This window comes from Phycodurus eques, chromosome 1 (genome assembly GCF_024500275.1).
Source record: "Phycodurus eques isolate BA_2022a chromosome 1, UOR_Pequ_1.1, whole genome shotgun sequence".
NCBI lineage: Eukaryota > Metazoa > Chordata > Actinopteri > Syngnathiformes > Syngnathidae > Phycodurus > Phycodurus eques.
The window spans coordinates 24,542,295-24,565,553 of NC_084525.1; the positions used below are offsets into that span (position 1 = coordinate 24,542,295).

At 41.1% G+C, this 23,259-nt stretch overlaps 1 protein-coding gene across 6 annotated transcripts in view; it reads left to right on the forward strand.

Annotated features, from left to right (window-relative positions):
* Nucleotides 1-22,853, forward strand: part of gripap1 (GRIP1 associated protein 1) — a 49,352-nt gene extending 26,499 nt beyond the window's left edge. For 4 of the 6 annotated variants that reach the window (XM_061684468.1, XM_061684488.1, XM_061684496.1 and 1 more), the window contains 14 exons: nucleotides 923-1,018; nucleotides 3,175-3,198; nucleotides 3,331-3,441; nucleotides 3,613-3,714; nucleotides 3,773-3,886; nucleotides 4,545-4,622; nucleotides 5,439-5,534; nucleotides 6,029-6,085; nucleotides 6,952-7,051; nucleotides 8,247-8,377; nucleotides 8,460-8,576; nucleotides 19,136-19,229; nucleotides 20,230-20,405; nucleotides 21,848-22,853. In XM_061684468.1, the coding sequence (XP_061540452.1) occupies nucleotides 923-1,018; nucleotides 3,175-3,198; nucleotides 3,331-3,441; nucleotides 3,613-3,714; nucleotides 3,773-3,886; nucleotides 4,545-4,622; nucleotides 5,439-5,534; nucleotides 6,029-6,085; nucleotides 6,952-7,051; nucleotides 8,247-8,377; nucleotides 8,460-8,576; nucleotides 19,136-19,229; nucleotides 20,230-20,405; nucleotides 21,848-21,913 (1,362 nt within the window). In that variant the 3' untranslated portion in view covers nucleotides 21,914-22,853. The remainder of the gene's footprint in view (nucleotides 1-922; nucleotides 1,019-3,174; nucleotides 3,199-3,330; nucleotides 3,442-3,612; nucleotides 3,715-3,772; nucleotides 3,887-4,544; nucleotides 4,623-5,438; nucleotides 5,535-6,028; nucleotides 6,086-6,951; nucleotides 7,052-8,246; nucleotides 8,378-8,459; nucleotides 8,577-19,135; nucleotides 19,230-20,229; nucleotides 20,406-21,847) is intronic. The other 2 variants (XM_061684477.1, XM_061684504.1) reach the window with 1 other exon arrangement.
* The last annotated feature ends 406 nt before the right edge of the window (nucleotides 22,854-23,259 follow it).

The window sequence follows — 23,259 nt, forward strand, 5'->3', positions numbered from 1 at the left end:
TATGCATGAATTGGAGACTCTAAATTGCCTGTAGGCTTGACTGTGAGCGCGAATGGTTGTGTGTTCCTATGTGCCCTGCGATTGGCTGGCAACCACTTCAGGGTGTACCCCGCCTCCTGCCCGATGACAGCTGGGATAGGCTCCAGCACGCCCGCGACCCTAGTGAGGAGAAGCGGCTCAGAAAATGGATGGATGAATTAACCTACCACGCATGTTTTTGGGATGTGGGAGGAAACCGGAGTGCCCAGAGAAAACCCACGCTGGCACGGGGAGAACATGCAAACTCCACACAGGCGAGGCCGGGATTTGAACCCCGGTCCTCAGAACTGTGAGGCAGATGTGCTAACCAGTCGTCCACCATTCCGCCCAAATAATCATTATCTTTGTAATACATTAAATTTCCACTATTATTTTTTTCCATAAATTCATTATGATTCAGTTACTGGTTTTGTCTATAACAGAGAATGGGGAAATGTTGATCATTTTCCCAAATAAAAGCAAATGTCTTATTTTGATTAACCACAAAAGATAATTAGTCTGCTTTCATCATTGGAGAATATTTACTGTTGGTCGGCTGAAATCAGAGGATTTGGACAATTTTAAGTTAAACAATGACTCTAAACAATCTATTGTCAAAATAGTTGTCAATTAATTTTTTGGGTCGATTACTTGTCAATTTATCAATTAATTGTAAAACGTCTAACCTCAAGGCATTTACAGATGCTTCATGCAAGTTAACAATTCTTAATTGTTGGTCTTCTGAGAGTGATTTTGTGCGAGGCATGGTTAAAATTGTGACTTGGATGAAGTCCAATTTATGCAGAGTAATGTCGTTAATACCAAAGGCTCCAGATACATTTTCTTGCAACTGTATTAATGCAGTTTGTTTCCTTCCTTGTGTCCTTGACTGCCCTTCCTTCAGGAGTCCAGTTTTGCCAACAGGAAGTTGTTGGAGCAGTTAACAGAAGAAGGACAAGAGAAAGAGAAGCTCTTGAGGGAGTTTGAAGAGAGCAAGAAGGTACACACACACACACACACACACACACATGATAATATGCATACCATGGCTCTATACTAACTTTTGCACTAGTAGCACTGGTGCGACCAACTGAAAAAGTTGGTCAGCACATGATTTGGTCGCACCATATTTTAAGGACGTACAGCATGACCATGGCATACCATAGTTTCGATTGACAGTGACTCAAGATATATTTGCAAAGTATGTTACTGTGAACAAGAAGTTTTCCCGTAACAAGCAGTAGCAGACAAAGCAGGTAAAAACAAAAAACAAATGCTTTACTTTTGTTTATTTGTTTGCCTTTAAGGACCCTTATTTATTATTTCGATTCCGGTTCCAAACGATTCTTGGTTCCAATTCTTTTAGGGTGCTGGGTCAAAAAGGTTTGCATGGTTTAAATAAAGGATGTCCAAATTATGAACATCCATTTTCTTAGCAACCCGCAGCACAGACTAAAATTAACATTTGACTCAGGGTTCTGTTTAACCAGTATCAGTATCAACCCTATGAACTAAATGGCAATGTGTGTGGAACTAACCCAAATGAATTAATATTCATTAATTAATGTTTTAGCTAAAAGTTAAATATAGCATTGTTAAAATAGTTATTTGGGACTGTGTCATCACGTCAACTGGTATATATGTATATTTAACTTGACTTCCTATTTTAAGCTTGTAGCCTTTTGTTTTGAAGGGTACGCACCGGAACTCAGCATTTCCCTATTCATTGCGATATAAAGTTGCTACGGTGAAGTTTTAGCTCAATGTTAAGCTTTTTTTTCTGTCATCAGCGCTTACGTTGGTTTGAAGACTAAAATAAACGCTAAAAACCATCAGTGCAAAAGTGCAACAAACCATTTACCTTCTTAGCTGTCACAATGTTGGCATAGATGTATTTTATTGTTTCTCTCACCCAATTGACTGAGAGTTGACTTCACTGAAGTGCCGCGCAGTGTAGGCTGAGGCTCGGAGCGTGTCAGAGGTTACACATCGTGAAAGCCTCCTTTGGACAATATAATCTTATTCCAAGTGTTGCACTGAGGCAGTGTTTTTAACGAAGTTAAGACATACTTTTGTTCACCGCTGTTGGGCACAAGCACATCTTCGTCCATGTTTTTCTTCGTTGGTTTTCGCGGCTTCTACGTTGGTTTTTAGCTGTAGGATAAAACTGAAAACCGAAACTGGGAACCGAAATTTTAAAATTTGAATGACTCTGGGCGAACTGGAACGTTAGTCCCGGATCCAATCGGTTCTCGATTCTCGATGCCCAACCCTAACCACCACCATATAAAAGTATTGTTTATGATTATTCACACTATTTTGCAAATTATTTACTAGCAAAACAAACCAATTTACCTATTTAAAATAATAGTCACAAAATTATTACTACTGCAATTATTGCACTTTATTTTAACGAGAGTTTGTTTTCTTATACAATCCTCTTTAAAAGAGTCTGGGCTTTTTAACTTTGCACATACAGTATCTCTATATGTCTACGCTATAAACAGGGTTTAGAGAGAGAGAGAGCTAGATTTGTGAGCTTTGCTCGCTTCATAACAAAGGTATTAAAACTCTTGCACATTATGTGTTTATAATAATGAGTGACTTGAAAATGACGGACAAATTAAGCAGGCAATCACACACACTGGTAATTTTGAGACGATCAATAATCATACGTGATGTTAAACGGGGAAACAACTTTTGGTTTTATTTCCGTGACAAATGTTAGCAGCATTGATAATGTGTGTAAAAAGAAAGGTTGGAGGAGAGTTGGGGCAGGAGGAGTTTACGGGCTTACTGGACTTTACAATGTAGGTGCGGGCTAGGTAGCTTGCTTATCAGTAGTCCAGATGAGTTGACGGCTTACACTTGTCATTTAAAATGGGTAAATAGCGGGCCAGCGTCAATATAGGTACATGGTGGCTACTTGCCAGACACAACGGCGTACAGCCTATATGTGGTGCGCATGTATGAGACGTTGCTGTTGATAAAAGCGTGTCCTATCTAGAAGAAGTAGTCCAACCTTGCAGCAGGCAGCCAATCATATTGCAGCGGGTCGCTTTTAACGTAAATGGAACTCATAACGATGATTGACACGGCATCACATCTCTCTCTCTTTCGCTCTCTCTCTTGCTCTCTCCATCTCTCTCTCTCAAGGAGATTGCAGTGGGGGAAAAAAAGGTGAATTTCAACCATTAAAAATGCACTTGCGCAAATGTGATAAGATGGAATTTTTAATCGCGGAAGCTGAACAAAAAATGTGGTCACAATCTCGAGCCCTGCACACTATATGGTGTATGTTTGTGTGTGCAGACAGCTGAGAAGAGGAAGGCCATGTTAGATGACATGGCCATTCAGCTAAACCAGGAGAAGTCCAACCACAAGGAGGCGCTGTCAGACCTCAGACTGCAGCACGAGAAGGAGGTGAGTAGGACCAGTACTGTGGCTGCGTCCCAGACTTTTTTAATATAGTACGGCTATAACTTTGGCAATGCTCTTTGCTCCCCCTGCATACTTTTCACAAGTTCAAGTTAAAGCTTATTTTCCCCTCCTCTGTCCTTGCTCTCTTTCCCTCTCTCCTGTTGCATCCTTCAGGTCCTTGGCGTGAGGGCTCGCTATGAGAAGGAACTTCGAGGTCTTCACGAGGAGAAAACCCGCTCTGAGGAGGACATTCGGCAGCAGCTCCGAGACGAGAAGGTGAACAAAAACAAGAGGAGGATTTGATGGCAATATCATTAAATATTTTGTGTTTCAGGCTCGAAGCAAAGAGCTTGAGAGTCTTCAGACCAAAGTGCAAGAACTTCACAGTCAGCTGCAGTCCCTGAAAGAAACCAAAGCATGGTTTGAACGACGGATCAATGAGGCCAAGGTGGGTGCGAGGAAACAATAGTGATACTGAAAATCAGGTATGGACGAAGTACATCGGCCCCGTTCTGTTCTTTAATCTGCGCATTTAAATTATCCAGAGTCCTGTAAGAAAAATTGCGTCTTTATTTCTGTTTTTTAGTTTATACAGTATCCTTACTGACTGTAATACCCTTGCATGTGGGAAAGGAGAGCCACATTTGTCAATTCACTTTTCAGCCATTTTAGCTGGAAGAACAGTAAAACACAGTGTGCACACTCTCTCAGGAGATGCTGTCAGCCACAGCTCACACCCAGACTCACTGACGTTACACGCTACTCCAATCGGTCCCACCTCGTAAATGCACATGCATGTAAATATCACACAGGCACTACAATACACACTATTTTCTATTCATTTTATGCTTGCCATGTTTTTTTTTGTGTTAAAACATGTTTATCATGTGTTTAAAAAGTGTGTTATAAAATGTTTAACTGTATCTTGATAAGTTTAAATGTGCTTAAAGCATGTGGGAGGTTTAAACAATAAAAAAAATGTTTTATATGGTCTCTCTGTCACAGGTTTTCACCTATTTCAAATGGGTTGGGAACTTATGCCCACGATTATCCGGGGTTCACTGTATTTATTTACACTGCGTGTGTACACACTTGTGTGTGAGCAGGAAAACACAGACAAGTTGACGTTGGAACATCAGGAAGCCGTGAAAACTCTCCATGAACAACACACACTTGATCTACAGGTAGTGTCTCTGTCTGGCTGGGTGGCTCTATCTAGAAATAGTCCAGTCAATCAAGTGTGAAATTTAACACCCAAGTCCATCTTTAGTTATCTGACTGTCAGATGTGTCTGGGAGCGTTTCCTTACGAAGTTTCCCAAATTGTGATGTAACAATGCAGCTATTTTATATACCACACCCAAACCCATTTTCTCTTTCATGCAACTACACTGTCTTGAAACACTATCGTGTCAAAGCGAAATGGTAATCAGAGTTGCAATGTTGATTGTCTGCAGAGTTTACCGTTAAATAGTTGTTGAGACTATGGTGGGGCTGTTGTGTTTGGCAGGGTGTCCCTTGCTTGCGACACACAGCTCTGTTACCCAGTTTGGCGATGAAGCACTGCCTCCATGAGTGAAAATACAATCCATGCTTGGCAGTTTGCTTTTTTTAGGCTTCAGACTGTTTGATTGCTCTTTTTGTTTGATTGCTTTTTAGGCTTCAGACTGTTTGATTATTTTTGATTAGATTTTATTTATTATCCTTAATAAATAAAATCATTTAGAAACTGCATTTTGCATTTACTGGGGTTGCTTTGTGAGATTAAAACTGGCTTGATGATCAGAGACATTTAAGTTTGATATATATATATATATAGTATGGTATGGCACCATTTATTTTTAGTCCTCAATGTATTTGAGACATACAGAGGGCTTAAATTACTTTTCCAAGAGGCCACTCTCACAAAAAATACTACAATACAATATGCAAATAAATCAGGAATCAGAAAGGGGGAAACTACTTTTTCACGGCACCATGTATGTTGTATGTACATCACAGGCCAAGCAGGCCGAGGTGGAAGCGGTCCACGGGCAGCTGGTTGATGTCCAGAATCAGAGAGACGAACACCACAGCACTATCGTCAAACTCAAACAGGTCAGCATCAATGGACTGCATGGACACTATATCCGTATTGCAATAGATTGTATCCTTTCTGGTTTTAATCCAGTGTACACATTATCACTTAATTATTGTATTGTGACGTTATTGTTGGCAAAACATCAGGAACATATCGTACTGAATCAATAATAGTCACATTGCAATATACCAAAGTGTCATTTTACCCTCCTATTGTTTCTCAGGACAACAATAATGTCCCTCGGCCAATTTGACCCATGCCATAATAAATTATCCAAGTTTTACAGACACTTAAAAATGCCAATAATCCCAATAGTTTCTCTTCAATAACTCCATTCAAGCATTACAAGGTGCTTCACATGTTGATTTCACCTGTTAAGCTCAGCACAAATTGTATGCCAAAAATCTACTTGCACTAAGATTACATTTAACTTTGATATGGGTTAGAGGAGGTTTCAAATGCACCAAAACACGGAACCGTTTATCAGAGAACACGTCTTCTTTTTCTGCAGGAGATCAAAGACACAATGGATGGACAGAGGATATTAGAGAAGAAAGGAAGTGCAGCGGTGGGTGTGTGTGACTGTGTGTGAGTGTTCGTGCATGCATGCATACGTGATAAGATGAATGAGAGAAAGCCAATAGCGTCACAACAAAAAAGACTTAACAATTTTTGCAGAGACATGCTTTTATTTGGACAGTGATGATATGTTAATGAACAACACTGCAGTTATGTGTGGGTGTGTAATCGTCGCTGTCAGGTGGAAACCCTGTATGTCCAAGTATGGTCAATGTTTTTTTTTTTTTCACAAATCTATACTATTGGTCTTTTCCTAGGTCGTCTGTTATTTTTAAACATTATTAACTAATTTAATGTGTTGAAAATAGCATGAGAATTTAGACTTGACTCTCTTGGACGCACTCTTGGACTATTAACTCTCTCGGTCACTTCAACAGCCTGAGAAGTGTCATATAACTCGGCCTCTTCATCACGTCGTGGAAGCCATGCGGCATTGTGTCACCTCAAGATTGAAAATCTGAATATATTTTTAGACAATATCTAGTGAAAATAGTTAGGTTGGATACTTGAGTGTTTTTTTTTTAAAGATTTATAGTGTAGTGCTTTGTTGCAAAAGAAAGCCAGCCACAAACGTTAAGTTTGCATGCAGATTACTATCCACCGATTACACTACTTAGTCATCACTCATGGCTCTTAGAGCTTTAAAAAAAAGGTTTGGGAATAGGATGTAACCACAGTGGTTTGCTTTTGTGAAGTATCAAAGCCTTTTTGTGTTGTTGGGAGGTCGGTGGGAGTGCAGACTTTGATTTGCGTGGGTGGCGGCAGATAAAACGAATGAAAGCCAATAGCATTACAACAGAAAAGACTTAAAATATTTGCAGATATATACATTTACATTTCTGTGTGTGTCTGTAGTTGAAGGACTTAAAGAGACAGTTGCAGCTGGAGAGAAAGCGAGCAGACAAACTGCAGGAGAGACTTCAAGAAATTCTAACCAACAGCAAGAGCAGAACAGGTACGAGTCTGAGACCCTCACAAGGGAGTTGTTTATGGTGACCCCCGACAATACATACTTTTTCGCCAGGGTACAAGCATTTGCTAAAACTGGTGCGTTTTCAGGCATGTTGAAGCCGACAAAAAGGGAGGATACAGTAAGTGGAGTTTGTGTGAGAATGTGTACGCGTGTGTTTGTATATTTGTTGAGTAAGATTCCAAAAGATAAGCAGCATCATGTGAACTCATCAGGAGGTTCTGCCTCATTCCAGAACCTTCTCTTAAATATTTCATACAATGCTTTTGATTCCCTCTGCTATACTTATACACACACACACACACACACACACACATTACCATGTATAATCTATAAGGAAAGATTAAAGAGCATTTCTGGACTTTGGACAAAGCTGACAATCAGATATTTGAAGTAGAACCACTACCATTATTCTGTCCTGTGCTAGCGCCTGCTTAAAATGGGCTTGTCGTTTTCTGAAAGGGTTGTTTCCTCTTCTTAAAGGGGTGTGTTTGCCTTTAAAGGGGTGTGCCCTCATCCTAAAGGGGTATATCTTTGCCTAAATATTTAACGTTATTTTTTAAATGCTCATTTCCTTGCCCTGAAAGATGTGTCTGCGTGTTTTTACATTTAAGGGCATGTCCTTTCCTTCAAGGTCATGTTTAGTGTGCTGGCAGACATGCTTATTGAAGTATGGAAAACCCTCGCCATTGGCAAAGTCACCTCCCGGCCAATTTTTCTGTCAAACATAACTGCAACTATTGGCTGAAAAAGGCACCTATTGGCATATTTATGTGCTCTTTTTGTCGCGCCATAAGATGGTGCCATGCTCCTTCTAAGAAGAAAGTTATGATGCTCCAGGAGAATGTCAATCTCTTGGATATGCTAAAAGGAGGAAAAAGTTACACCGCAATATCCTGCCATCAGGGCATGATACAGAATCCTGTACAGTAGATAAAGAAGAACCAAACGATGACGGTAAGGAAGACCAAAGAAATGCGTTGTTTCAAACTTCTCATTAATAAAGTTGCCCTTATACATACAGTGTATGTACTTGAAGGGCTATATTTTTTGGAGTGGTGGTTCTTGGTCACTAATCGCCAATATTTTCAGGCTGACAGTAATAGAAATTTAAGGTTGCTCATTTAAATGAAGCCACTGTTACGAGCTAACACGAAGCGGTGTGTTCCTCTTCCTGCAGGCCTCGAGGAACTAGTCCTGTCTGAGATCCACAGTCCCAGTCGCACTCAGCAGACGGGAGACTCGTCCTCTGTCTCATCCTTCTCCTACCGAGACATGATGAAGGAGTGCCAGAGCGGCGGTCAGAACAAGGTGGATCATGCGGCCTAACTCGTGTGATCGGCAGCGTAGAGAACACCCAAGTAAATGTCTCATGGGCACTTCTTGTCACCAGTCGGGAGGAGGAAGTCCTCAGTGTCAGCGTGCCGCAGAGCTGTCTGATGACGAGCTAGGAGAACTGTTCCAAAGGCTTGCTGAGGTCCAGCAGGAGAAATGGATGCTGGAGGAGAAGGTGGGTCTGAATACATGTAGATGTCTCATGACGCAAGTTAGTCCTTTGCTGCAATATGCCAGCACGTCAGCCCCTATTGGGTAGGGGTGTTTAAGTTAAACAGTGGTTATGTTGCAATTTAAATATATTTTTGTTTTTGGTGATATTGAAGTTATTTTTCAGAATTTTCTAACATAAATGGGTTTTATTCAATTGTAGTACATTTATATTTTTAAAGTTACTTTATGTCATCTATTGGTTAATTAAAAAAAATGGGTCCATTTTTCTCATACCTACTGTCGCTGATTATTGTTCTCTGCTGGAGTACCACATCATCAAGCCTTTTGTAACATTCCCTCCTACAAAATAAGTAAAGTATGTATGATTATTGCTGATATGGATCTGGATATCACTACTATTGGATGTGGCAAATCTGCCCTGTAAACTCATGCAAGTCAATGGACTGAACTTCAGAAAGCCATCCATCCATTTTCCATACCGCTTATCCTCACTAGGGTCGTGGGCGTGCTGACTCTGGGTGAGAGGCGGGGTACACCATATAAACAAACAACCAATCGCACGCACATTCACACCTACTGGCAATTTTTTCAATCAACCTACCTGGGAGGAAACCAGAGTATCATCATGCTGCGCTTCAGAAAGCCACATCCTAAAAAATGCAGTCAATACCTCCTGTTCATTCAGATTGAGAAAACATGCACCTCAAACACATACCTGTATATCTTTTTTTCTTTTGACGATTATAATGTTAACTCCTTATATGTATAGGATATAGGTATATAAGCACTAGGGGTGTACGCTACGATACGCAAAAATCGCTGTTCATTACGTACCTCGGTTCTGACGTCACGTTGGGTGCATTTTCGGTACGGTATGGGAACAAAATCCACTCTGTACTGAAACGTTTCAATACAAATTACATGTACAGTGGTACCTTGACATCCAAGTGATTGAACTTAAGAGTTTTTGAGATACGAGGCGTCATTCGGCTGAAGTTTTGCTTTGATATGCGCGCACAAACGTAGATACGAGCACTTTGTGGTGGCTGTAACCTCAATTCAATGCACTTCACAATAAGCACCACTTTAACAAATGGTGAACATTTCATCCCAAAAGAGGTTTCAAGCTGTTTGTCACTTCCAGTTGAAGTTTATGGTCAAACTAAGCATAAAATAAAGAGGATTGCATGTGGATGTTAAAACAACCACAGCTTTGCCTTAGGAAAGGCCACTAGCTTAATGCTAACAAACAACGACCAAATGAATGGAAAACGCTATGGACATGCAAACAGTATCGACGGCCACGGTTTTAGAACAGGTTAAGAAACGGATATATGAACGCGTATGGTGGAACTATATGTGGAGACCGATAATGACATTACTCACAGGAATACAGTGGGTACGGAAAGTATTCAGACCCCCTTAAAATTGTCACTCTTTTTTATATTGCAGCCATTTACTAGAATCATTTAAGTTCATTTTCCCCCCATTAATGTACACACAGAACCCAATATTAACAGAAAAAAAACGGAATTGATTTGAACGGCAAATTTATTAAAAAAAAAAAGAAAAACTGAAATTTCACACAGCCATAAGTATTCAGACCCTTTGCTCAGTATTTAGTAGAAGCACCCTTTTGAGTTAATACAGCCATGAGTCTTTTTGGGAATGATACAACAAATTTTTCACACCAGGATTTGGGGATCCTCTCCAGTTCTGTCAGGTTGGATGGTGAACATTGGTGGACAGCCATTTTCAGGTCTCTCCAGAGATGCTCAATTGGGTTTACGTCAGGGCTCTGGCTGGGCCATTCAAGAACAGTCACAGAGTTGTTCTGAAGCCACTCCTCCGTTATTTTAGCTGTGTGCTTCGGGTCATTGTCATGTTGGAAGATGAACCTTCAGCCCAGTCTGAAATCCTCAGCACTCTGGAGAAGGTTTTCATCCAGGATATCCATGTAATTGACCGCATTTGTCTTTCATTCGATTGCAACCAGTCGTTCTGTCCCTGCAGCTGAAAACACCCCCACAGCATGATGCTGCCATCACTATGTTTCACTGTTGGGACTGTATTGGACAGGTGATGAGCAGTGCCTGGTTTTCTCTACACATACCGCTTAGAATTAAGGCCAAAAGGTTCTATCTTGCTGGTCTCATCAGACCAGAGAATCTTATTTCTCAACTTCTTGGGAGTCCTTCAGGTGTTTTTTAGCAAACTCCATGCGGACTTTCATGTGTCTTGCAGTGAGGAGAGGCTTCTGTCGGGCCACGCTGCCATAAAGCTCTGACTGGTGGAGGGCTGCAGTGATGGTTGACTTTCTAGAACTTTCTCCCATCTCCCGACTGCATCTCTGGAGCTCAGCCACAGTGATCTTTGGGTTCTTCTTTACCTCTCTCACCAAAGCTCTTCACCTCCGATAGCTCAGTTTGGCCGGACGGCCAGCTCTAGGAAGGGTTCTGATCATCCCAAATGTCTTCAATTTAAGGATTATGGAGGCCACTGTGCTCTTAGGAACCTTAAGTGCAGCAGATTTTGTATTGTAACCTTGGCCAATCTGTGCCTAGCCACAATTATGTCTATGAGCTCTTCAGGCAGTTCCTTTGACCTCGTGATTCTCATTTGCTCTTGACATGCACTGTGAGCTGTAAGTTCTTATATAGACAGGTGTGTGGCTTTCCTAATCAATCAGTATAATCAAACACAGCTAGACTCCAATGAAGGTGTAGAACCATCTCAAGGATGATCAGAAGAAATGGACAACACAGAGTTTAATATACGAGTGTCACAGCAAAGGGTCTGCATAGTAATGGCTGTGTGATATTTCAGTTTTTCTTTTTTAATACAAAATTTCAACAATTCCGTTTTTTTCTGTCAGTATGGGGTGCTGTGTCTACATGAATCTTCTTCTTTTCCTTTCGGCTTGTCCCGTTAGGGGTCGCCACAGCGCGTCATCCTTTTCCATGTAAGCCTATCTCCTGCATCCTCCTCTCGAACACCAACTGCCATCATGTCTTCCCTCACGACATCCATCAACTTTCTCTTTGGTCTTCCTCGAGCTCTCTTGCCTGGCAGCTCCATCCTCATCATCCTTCTTCCAATATACTCACTATTTCTCCTCTGGACGTGTCCAAACCATTGAAGTCTGCGCTCTCTAACTTTGTCTCCAAAACATCGAACCTTGGCTGTCCCTCTGATGAGCTCATTTCTAATTTTATCCAACCTGGTCACTCCAAGAGCGAACCTCAACATCTTCATTTCCGCCACCTCCAGCTCTGCTTCCTGTTGTCTCTTCAGTGCCACTGTCTCTAATCCGTACATCATGGCTGGCCTCACTACTGTTTTATAAACTTTGCCCTTCATCCTAGCAGAGACTCTTCTGTCACATAACACACCTGACACCTTCCTCCACCCGTTCCAACCTGCTTTGACCCGTTTCTTCACTTCCTGACCACACTCACCATTGCTCTGGACGGTTGACCCCAAGTATTTAAAGTCCTCCACCCTTGCTATCGCTTCTCCCTGTAGCCTCATTCTTCCCCCACCAGCCCTCTCATTCATGCACATATATTCTGTTTTACTTCGGCTAATCTTCATTCCTCTTCTTTCCAGTGCATGCCTCCATCTCTCTAACTGTTCCTCCAGCTGCTCCCTGCTTTCACTGCAGATCACAATGTCATCTGCAAACATCATGGTCCACGGGGATTCCAGTCTAACCTCATCTGTCAGCCTATCCATCACCACTGCAAAAAGGAAGGGGCTCAGGGCTGATCCCTGATGCAGTCCCACGTCCACCTTAAATTCTTCTGTCACACCTACAGCACACCTCACCGCTGTTCTGCTGCCCTCGTACATGTCCTGTATTATTCTAACATACTTCTCTGCCACTCCAGACTTCCGCATGCAGTACCACAGTTCTTCTCTGGGTACTCTGTCATAGGCTTTCTCTAGATCTACAAAGACACAATGTAGCTCCTTCTGACCTTCTCTGTACTTTTCCATCAACATCCTCAAGGCAAATAATGCATCTGTGGTACTCTTTCTAGGCATGAAACCATACTGTTGCTCGCAAATACTCACTTCTGTCCTGAGTCTATCCTCCACTACTCTTTCCCATAACTTCATTGTGTGGCTCATCAACTTTATTCCTCTATAGTTGCCACAGCTCTGCACATCACCTTTGTTCTTAAAAATGGGCACCAGTACACTTTTCCTCCATTCCTCAGGCATCTTCTCACGCACTAGAATTCTATTGAACAAGCTGGTCAAAAACTTCACAGCCACCTCTCCTAGATGCTTCCATACCTCCACAGGAATGTCATCAGGACCAACTGCCTTTCCATTTTTCATCCTCTTTAATGCCTTTCTAACTTCCCCCTTACTAATCATTGCCACTTCCTGGTCCACCACACTTACCTCTTCTACTCTCCCTTCTCTATCATTTTCCTCATTCATCAACTCCTCGAAGTATTCTTTCCATCTAGCAAGCACACTGCTGGCACCAGTCAACATATTTCCATCTCTATCCTTAATCACCCTAACCTGCTGCACATCCTTCCCATCTCTGTCCCTCTGTCTGGCCAGCCTGTATAGATCCTTTTCTCCTTCTTTAGTGTCCAACCTGCCATACATGTCATCATATGCCTCTTGTTTTGCCTTTGCCACCTCTACCTTTGCCCTGTGTCGCATCTCAATGTATTCCTTTCGCCTCTCCTCGGTCCTCTCAGTGTCCCACTTCTTCTTAGCTAACCTCTTTCCTTGTATGATTTCCTGTACTGTGAGGTTCCACCACCAAGTCTCCTTCTCTCCTTTCCTGCCAGAAGATACACCAAGTACTCTCCTGCCTGCTTCTCTGATCACCTTGGCTGCAGTGGTCCAGTCTTCTGGAAGCTCCTGCCGTCCACCGAGAGCCTGTATCACCTCTTCCCGAAAAGCTGCACAACACTCGTCCTGTCTCAGCTTCCACCACATGGTTCTCTTCTCTGCCTTTGTCTTCCTAATTTTCCTCCCCACCACCAGAGTCATCTTACACACCACCATCCTATGCTGTCTAGCCACACTCTCCCCTACCACTACCTTACAGTTGGTAACCTCTTTCAGATTACATCGTCTGCACAAGATGTAATCCACCTGTGTGCTTCTACCTCCGCTCTTATAGGTCACCCTATGTTCGTGCCTCTTCTGGAAAAAAGTGTTCACTACAGCCATTTGCATCCTTGTTGCAAAGTCTACCACCATCTGTCCCTCCAAGTTCCTTTCCTGGATGCCGTATTTACCCATCACTTCTTCATCACCCCTATTACCTTCACCAACATGTCCATTACAATCTGCACCAATTACGACTCTCTCTCTGACTGGGATGCTAAGAACTACATCATCTAGCTCCTTCCAGAATTTCTCTTTCACCTCTAGGTCACATCCTACCTGTGGGGCATAGCCACTAATCACATTACACATAACACCCTCAATTACAAATTTCAGCCTCATCACTCGATCTGATACTCTTTTCACCTCCAAGACATTCTTAGCCAACTCTTCTTTTAAAATAACCCCGACTCCATTTCTCTTCCCATCGACACCATGGTAAAATAATTTAAACCCTGCCCCTAAACTTCTAGCCTTACTGCCTTTCCACCTGGTCTCCTGGACACACAATATATCAACCTTTCTCCTCATCATCATGTCAACCAACTCCCGAGATTTTCCTGTCATAGTCCCAACATTCAAAGTCCCCACATTCAGTTCTAGGCTCTGTGTTTTCCTCTTCTCTTTCTGCCGAAGAACCCGCTTTCCACCTCCTCTTCTTCTTTGACTTCGACCCACAGTAGCTGAATTTCCAACGGCGCCCCGCAGGTTGACGGCGCCGGTGGCGGACGTTGTTAACCCGGGCCACGACCGATCCGGTATGGAATTCTTTGGATGAACGCTCATATTTGTTTGGCAAGGTTTTAAGCCGGATGCCCTTCCTGACGCAACCCTCTGCATTTATCCGGGCTTGGGACCGGCCTACAGTTTGCACTGACTTGTGCCACCCATAGGGCTGCATTCTGTGTCTACATGAATGACGAGAAAAATTAACTTCAATGATTTTAGCAAATGGCTGCAATTTAACAGAGTGAGAAACATTTAAGGGGGTCTGAATACTTTCCGTACCCACTGTATATTTTTCATCCTCGACAAAAAAGGACTAGTATTGCTGAACGGTAGAGCAGCAGCAGAAGTACATAGTATACATAGTGTCCACTACATTAAGACACAAGATAAAGCATTGTTGGCATGTCACTGCTAAGTAAATATTTTACTAATTTTGTCATTGATTTATTCTTTTAAGCATTATTATTAATTTGAGCAATTGCAATGCCTTGATTTTAGTGAGGTTAATGCAGAGTCATTGCCATGAATGCAATTGTACTAATTGTTATTTAAAGGGCCTTAAATAATACAGTATAAAGACGCTAAATATGAAATAATGACTAAAACTTAACATATATCATGAAAATACAGGGCCAGTAAAACTTAACATATATCATGAAAATACAGGGCCAGTACGAATTCTGACAGGGCCACCACAACTTGGCTCGGGCCACCACCGAAAAAGGCTTAACGTGTATTGTTACACCCTCAGGAAGCACAATACCAAAAAGAGAAGGTTCTCGGCACACGAGACGTTTTAGTCCCAGGAGAAAAGGTTCAAGTCTTGAGAAGGTTTCAGTTTCCCAGAGAAGGTTTTAATTCAGAGAGAAGTCACAATTCCTTAAAGATCATTTTAATCCAAAGTGAAAGTTTTAGTCCCGAGATAAATTTCACGTCCCAAGAGAAGGTTTTAGTCCAGAGAGAAGGTACTAGTCCTGGGAGATCGTTTTAGTCCACATTGAAGGTTCTACTCCCAAGTGAAGAGTCCAGTCTCGAGATAAGGTTCTTGTCTCAAGGAAAGGTTCTGGTCCCAAGAGAAGTATTTATTCCAGAGAAAGAGTTACACTGTCCTGCTCACCATTATTGGCACCCATGAAGTTTAAGTACTAAATGTAAAATATATCCTGGAGAAAATGAATCAAGTGAAACATTTTTCTATAGAGAATGTGTTTGATACAAAAGAGCAAATGATAAACAACATTTTATGGAGAGATGAAACAAAAACAGAGCTTTTTGGCAATGCACACAAACAGTATGTTTATAGACAGCGCAATGAAGCCTTTAAGGAAAAGAACACACTGCCAAGAGTCAAACATGGCGGAAGATCCATAATGCTGTGGAGCTGCTTTGTGAATCTGGTACTGGAGGCCTCGACTGTATCATGAAATCATAAAATTATCAAGAGATTTTAGAGCGAAATGTCTCACCCAGTGTAAGAAAACATGATTTGAGGCGAATATCATGGGTCCTCCAGCAAGACAAAGATGCAAAGCACATCCCAAAGCACACAGGAATGGTTGAAAAGGAAATAATGGACTGTTTTAAAATGGTTAGCAATGAGTCCTGATCTCAGTCCAACTGAAATTCTTTGTTGGTAGCTCAAATCTGCCATGGGGGAAAAGAACCCTGCAAATGTTCAAGAGCTTGAACAAATTGCAAAGGAAGAATGGGAGTAAATTACCACGACTAAAGATGGGATACAAGAAACGTTTGGAGGCTGTCATCGCTGCCAAAGGGTCTGCATCCAAATATTAAGGAGGGTTGCCAATATTGCTGCACATGCTGTTTTCTGTTTCTTCTTTGAAATTACAATATGTAAGTTTAAAAAAAACAAACAAATATTTATGAAATTACTTAGGACCTCCAATTAAAAGATCCTGCCTAAGTTTTGTACATTTCCATTTATTTCTGAAGATATTATACAGGTTATGCATTAAATGAAGGGGTGCCAATAATGATGAGTAGGATTTTAGTATCGAGAGAAGGTTCTAGTCCCACGGAATGGTGTTGTCCAAATGTTCTAGTAGCGATAGAATTGTCTAGTCTGGGGCTGCACGGTAAATTTTTGATCATTGTTTTTACGATGTGCGCATGCGTAATAGTTACGTCGCAAAGGTCCTGACGATGTTGGTGGGAAAAGAACATGGCTACCCAACATGCACTGTGCGCATCATTCCACCAATCACAATGTTACTTTGAATAGTTGAAGCTCGCAAAACATTCTCCAAATAAGAGGCAAAATGTTCTTGCCTCGAGCTGTTTGTCTCTCCCAGCTCTAATTTACTGTAAAACTATCATGTAAAAGAAATAATTAAACAACAAATGTCTTCTAACCAAAGTGCTAGCATACGGTGATGGGAAAAGCTAGACATTCTAATAAGGTTAGCACCATTGCTTACAGTAAATTCTAGAGATGTGGTGTCGTCCCTGGGTGCTTCAGAAGACGTTTTGGATGATCCATTCTTCAAGGAGAGCTTGAGGTAATGTTGTTACCAAAAACGCAATGTTATTTTTCTCCCCAATATCATGCAGCCCTAGTCTAGTCCAAAGTAAAGGTTTTAGTCCTGTGAGGTTTTTCAGCCCAAGAGAAGTACTAGTCCCGAGAGAATGTACTAGTCCCAAGATTTTGGTGTAGTCAAAAGTGAAGGTTTTAGTCCCGAGATAAGGTTCTAGTGCCCAGAGAATGGTGTTGTCCAAAGTGAAGGTTTTAGTCCCGAGAGGTTTAAGTCCCAACAGAATGGTGTAGGCCAAAGTGGAGGTTTTCCAAATCCCACTTCCAATTAAGTTAGGATGTTGTATAAAATGTAAATAAAAGCAGAATACAATGACAGAATATAATGTTCTGCAAAACACACACACTACAGACACAAGATATTTAATGTTCAAACTGCTTAACATTTTTGTTTTTTTGCAAATATTCTCTTACTTTGAATTTGATGCCTGCAATCACGTTCCCAAAAAGCTGGGACAGGAGTAGCAAAAGACTGGGAAAGTTGAGGAAAGCTAACCCCCCCCCCCCCCCCCCCCCCAAAAAAAACACCTGTTGGAAAAATTCCATCGGTGAACAGGTTAATTTAAAACAGGTGGGTGTCATGATTGGGTATAAAAGGAGCATCCCCGAAAGGCTCAGTTGTTGACAAGCAAGGATAGGACGAAGTTCACCACTTTGTGAACAACTGCGTGAGCAAATAATCCAAAGGTTGAAGGGTAATGTTTCTCAATTTACATTTGCAAGGAATTTAGGGATTTCATGATCTGCAATCATAATATCATTAAAAGATTCAGAGAATCTGGAGAAATCTCTGCACGTAAACTGCAAGCATGAAAATCAACAATGAATGCCCGTGACCTTTGATCCATCAGGCGGCACTGCATTAAAAACCGGTATCATCGTGTAAAGGATATTGCCACGTGGGCTCAAGAACACTTCAGAAAACCATTGTCAGTTAACACAGTTAAACGCTACATCTACAAATGCAAGCTAAAACTCTACGATGCAAAGTGAAAGTCATATATCAACAGCACTCAGAACTCTACGATGCAAAGTGAAAGTCATATATCAACAGCACTCAGAAACGCCGCCATCTTCTCTGGGCCCTAGCTCATCTGAGATGGAGTGATGCAAAGTGGAAAAGTGTGCTGTGGTCTGATGAATCCACATTTCAAAATCTTGGACGTCGTGTCCTCCGGGCCAAAGAGGAAAAGGACTATCTGGACTGTTCTCAGCACAATGTGTAAAAGTCAGCATCTGTGTACATATCTATTTTGGAGCAACATGTGCTGCCATCCAAGCAATGTCTTTTTCAGGAATGTCCCTGTTTATTTCAGCAAGACATTGCCAAGCCACATTCTGCATGTGTTACAACAGTGTGGCTTCGTAATAAAAGAGCTCGAGTACTGGACTGGCCTGCCACCTCTGCAGACCTGTCTCCCAGTGAAAATGTGTGGTGCATTATGAAGTGCTAAATACGACAACGGAGACCCCGGACTGTTGAGCAACTGAAGTTTTACATCAACCAAGAATGGGAAAGAATTCCACTTACAAAACTTAGTTTCCTCATTTCCCAAACGCTTACTTATTGTTGTTAAAAGGAAAGATGATGTAACACAGTGGTAAATATGCCCCTGTCCCAGCTTTTTTGGAACATGTTGCAGGCGTCAAAATCAAAACGAGTGAGTATTTGCAAAAAAAGAAAAAGAAAAAAACATACCTCAATTGACTATAGATTGAAAAGGATTTGCAAATCATTGTATTCTGTTTTAACTTAAGTTTTATACCATGTCCCAACTTCATTGGAATTGTGGTTTGTAGTACCGGACTAAGGTTCTAGTCCCAAGAGTATGGTGTAGTCCAAAATTAAGGTTCTGGTGCCGAGATAAGGTTCTAGTCCAGAGATTAGGTCTGGTCTCGAGAATGTTTTGGTCCAGAGAAGAAGGTACTAGTACAAAGAGGATGGGGTTGTCCAAAGAGAAGGTTCTAGTCCCTACAGAATCTTCGACCATCCTGGAGCTCCACTTTTCCTCATCCAATATGATGTTGTTATGCTTCCACTGCTGGACTTACTTGTATGTCGAGGGGTCCCCCCCATGGCTGGCCTCCTATCATTGGTCGCCGGGCCTGTCACGTGACCTGTGCCATGTTATTGACAGGTGAAACATCTGGAGGTGAGCTGCTCGTCCATGGCGGAGGACATCTGCAGGAAGAGTGCCATCATCGAGACATACGTCATGGACAGCCGCAGAGGTGACGTCACAATCACGTCCGCATAATCACAAGAGTTCAAATGTCAAATTGGCTCTTTTAATATTCAAATCACAATTGATTCTTATCATTTAGTTTTCAGTTTGATGTAGTTTTTCATGAAGTAATTATGCAACATCATCAATACAAATAGTGTAAATTGTTTATTTTACAATAAATCAATGACCCGATTGTGGAATAAAATAAATAATTTGGTAAAAAGTTTATTTTACTGTTTTTTATTTTAAATAAATTAACAAATTATTGAGTAAAATAAATGTTTACAATAGGTGACTCATTTAATTTTAAATAAATTATTTAACCAATTATTTAATACAATATCATCTAAAATTGCTATTAGACATTTTTTATTTCATTATTTACAATAAATCCATCAACAAATTATTTGATTCAAATATATATTTAAACTTTATTTTTTACTAAGTTTATTACCATAAACCAGTTAACCATTTATTTGATCAAAGAAATTAGAGTGATGTAAAATTAATGTACTATTTTTAATTGTATTATTTACCATTAATCAATCATTTAATAAAAAATAGAATTGGCATGAAGTAGTTAATTTAGCTAATACTTTTATTTACAATAAATAAGCCATTTGATGATTTTTTTTATATTTTTTTTGCACTTTGCACTCAATATTTTTTATTGTGATATTTACCATGAATAAATTAACCAACTCTTTAATCAAATAAATAAAGATGATGTATGATTGTGTATTTTACTAATATAACTTCCAATATATCCATTGGGCAGATATTAATGAGGTAAATGAAAATGAAAATAGTCCTTAACACACTATGATTAAGCAATTGCAGGGGGGGGAATGTCTAAATGAATGCAACAAACATTCCAGGACTGTTTACATAAATGCTGGCTGGGCTGCATCGTCGCAGTTACGTGGTCACCTAACCCTGTCGTAAATGATGATGATTCTTCTTGTGTCCTCACAATCATGTTTTACCGTCCGCGGTGCGCTCAGATGTGTCAGGCGGCGCCACAGGTGGTCATGGCGGAGCTTCTCAGGCCGACCGAGGAGGTCTGGGTTCCGTCTTGAGGGACCTGGTCAAGTCTGGAGATGAGAATGTGCGCGAGATGAACAAGAAGCTGCAGAACATGTTGGAGGAGCAGCTGACCAAGAACATGCACCTTCACAAGGTAAAAGCAAACACCTCGCTAAGCACTTGCACAAACCTCCACGCTAACGTTGGCATTAGATGCTATCATGAAGGCGCTAGGTGTGGTATGCGCGATGTGGCCAAGTTGTTGGCAATGAGTGCATCTCAAATGCCAAGTTATAAGCAAACGCAAATCATTTCTTACAAAAATGCAATAAAGTGAAGCAGTCAAAGTGGTCAAAGCACACCAAGCTTGATATTGTCCTATTGTTAAGAACATTTATTTCGGTGTAGTTTTATTTAACTTTGACATGGTTTAATTGTCAAGCACAGTTCAGTAATATTTTATTTAAGTACAACCCCAATTGCAATGAAGTTGGGACGTTGTGTTAAACAAATAAAAACAGAATACAATGATTTGCAAATCATTATCACCGCATGGGCTCAGGAACACTTCAGAAAACCAATGTCAGTAAATACAGTTCGGCGCTACATCTGAAAGTGCAACTTGAAACTCCACCATGCAAAACAAGCCATTTATCAACAACACCCAAAACGCCTCCTGGGCCCGAGCTCATCTAAGATGGACTGATGAAAAGTGGAAAAGTCTTCTGTGGTCCGACGAGTCCACATTTCAAATTGTTTTTGAAAATTGGGGACGTCGTGTCCTCCGGGCCAAAGAGGAAAAGAACCAGTCGGACTGTTATGGACGCAAAGTTCAAAAGCCAGCATCTGTAATGGTATGTCTCAAAAGTGTTCTCTGTCAATTGACTGTCTGTTGTTGTACTAGAGCGGCTCCAACTACCGGAGACAAATTCCTTGTGTGTTTTTTGGACATACTTGGCAAATAAAGATGATTCTGATTCTGATGGGGCTGTGTTAGTGCCAAAGGCATGGGTAACTTACACATCTGTGAAGGCACCATTACATACAGATTTTGGAGAAACATATGCTGCCATCCAAGCAACGTCTTTTCAATGGACGCCCCTGCTTATTTCAGCAAGACAATGCCAAACCACATTCTGCACGTGTTACAACAGCGTGGCTTCGTAGTAAAAGAGTGCGGGTACTAGACTGGCCTGCCTGCATTCCAGACCTGTCTCCCATTGAAAATGTGTGGCGCATTATGAAGCGTAAAATACGACAACGGAGACCCCGGACTGTTGAACAGCTGAAGCTGTACATCAAGCAAGAATGGGAAAGAATTCCACCTACAAACCTTCAACAATTAGTGTCCTCAGTTCCCAAACGTTTATTGAATGTTGTTAAAAGAAAAGGTGAGTAACACAGTGGTAAACATGACTCTGTCCCAGCTTCTTTGGAACGTGTTGCAGCCATAAAGTTATATTCTAAGTTATATTTTAACGTTTGTCATGATGGTGGTAGTTGGTGGTAAAAGTTTGAGAACCATTGCAAAGGAATGTCCACTTGTTTCCCCCCAGTGGTCAAAAAAAGAAGACATTTTTTGTTTCTGTCTTTCAGGACCTGGAGGTTCTGTCCCAGGAATTAGTCCGTCTCAGTAAAGAACCAGCTCCTGATGGCAGTTAAGCTGGGTCCGGCTGAAACTACTTCCTGAGTGATCTTCCATTCCCAAAAACCTTAAATGGAAGACCGGGGTCAGACGAACACCTGGAACTAACTTCTTGTTTAGAACATTATTTAAGCCACCCCGGGCTATGTTTCACTGCCTGAATGTCTCCATCCATCCATCCATCCATCCATCCAAATCATGCAGGGAATGAAAATGTTTCAGCTAATTGTTCTTAACGAATGTACTGTAATCATACAAAACTCACATGATTAATTTCCACTTGAGCCTGTCTACAACCTGACAACCTCCATTGGAATTAAACACTTGCTTTATTTGTACAGATCCCTCCCACCCCTTACAGTATATGTCAAGAAAAAAATCCTATTGGAGGCATCCGGTGTCTTTGTCTTCACATCATGTCAGGCTGTGTCTACGCCCTGGAGACAGACCAACAGATCCTACATTACAAGCAATGTCATTTAGTTTGTGGCTCTGACTATTTGTCTGTGTAACTGTCGCAGTCTTTTACTTTCTATCAAAGCTTATACCATATGAATGTGGGTGAAATATGAATATATTGAATATGTATTTAAAATGACTTTCCCTTATTTTTATCAATTTGTTAATTATTTTTGTTTGTTTTGAAACTGTTTAACATCATACCTGTAAATAGTGGTGTCTTAATTGTTGGGCTGAGTCCATGTCCTGCTTACTCTATTGATATTATTTATAAAAGAAAAGAAGTGTTTGATATCCGTTTTGCCTTCTCTTTAACACTACATGGCCCTGAGTCTAGTATTTCCGGGCCTGTCACATCCTCTTGACCTCTGTGTTTGGCTCTGACTACGTCTTGGGAGTGCTGGGGTCTGTCTATGTTCTGGTTCTTGGAACGTGATTTCAAATAGGAAAGAGTATTTCTATCATGAAGCAAAATAAAATGAGTGAAAAACAAAAACATTCAAATCTTTGCATAACTGGTTTCTGTGAGGTGCAATTGACATTTTTTTAGGGTCATCGTGTACTTCCTACTATCTGAAAGTTGTGGCTTGGGTTGGTGATATGGCCTTAAGGACCCTGTAAAGTGAATTCAGAGATTTGATGCAATAATTGCTGAGACCATGGATAGACTGAGAACTATGTAGTATTGAGTTGTGTGGATGTATTTTAACTGATACCCACCATTTCAGTTTGCCTGAGTTTTTTTTTTTTTTTTGGTTGCCAAAATCGTTTGATCCATGGCACACTTTGATCTCGAGTCCCTCTTCCCCTATTATCCTAGAACTTGCGCACATTTGTTAGCATTAGTGGTTATCTGGTGCAATTGCAAGTTGGTTCTTATTCCTGTGGTCCATTTCTACCACTG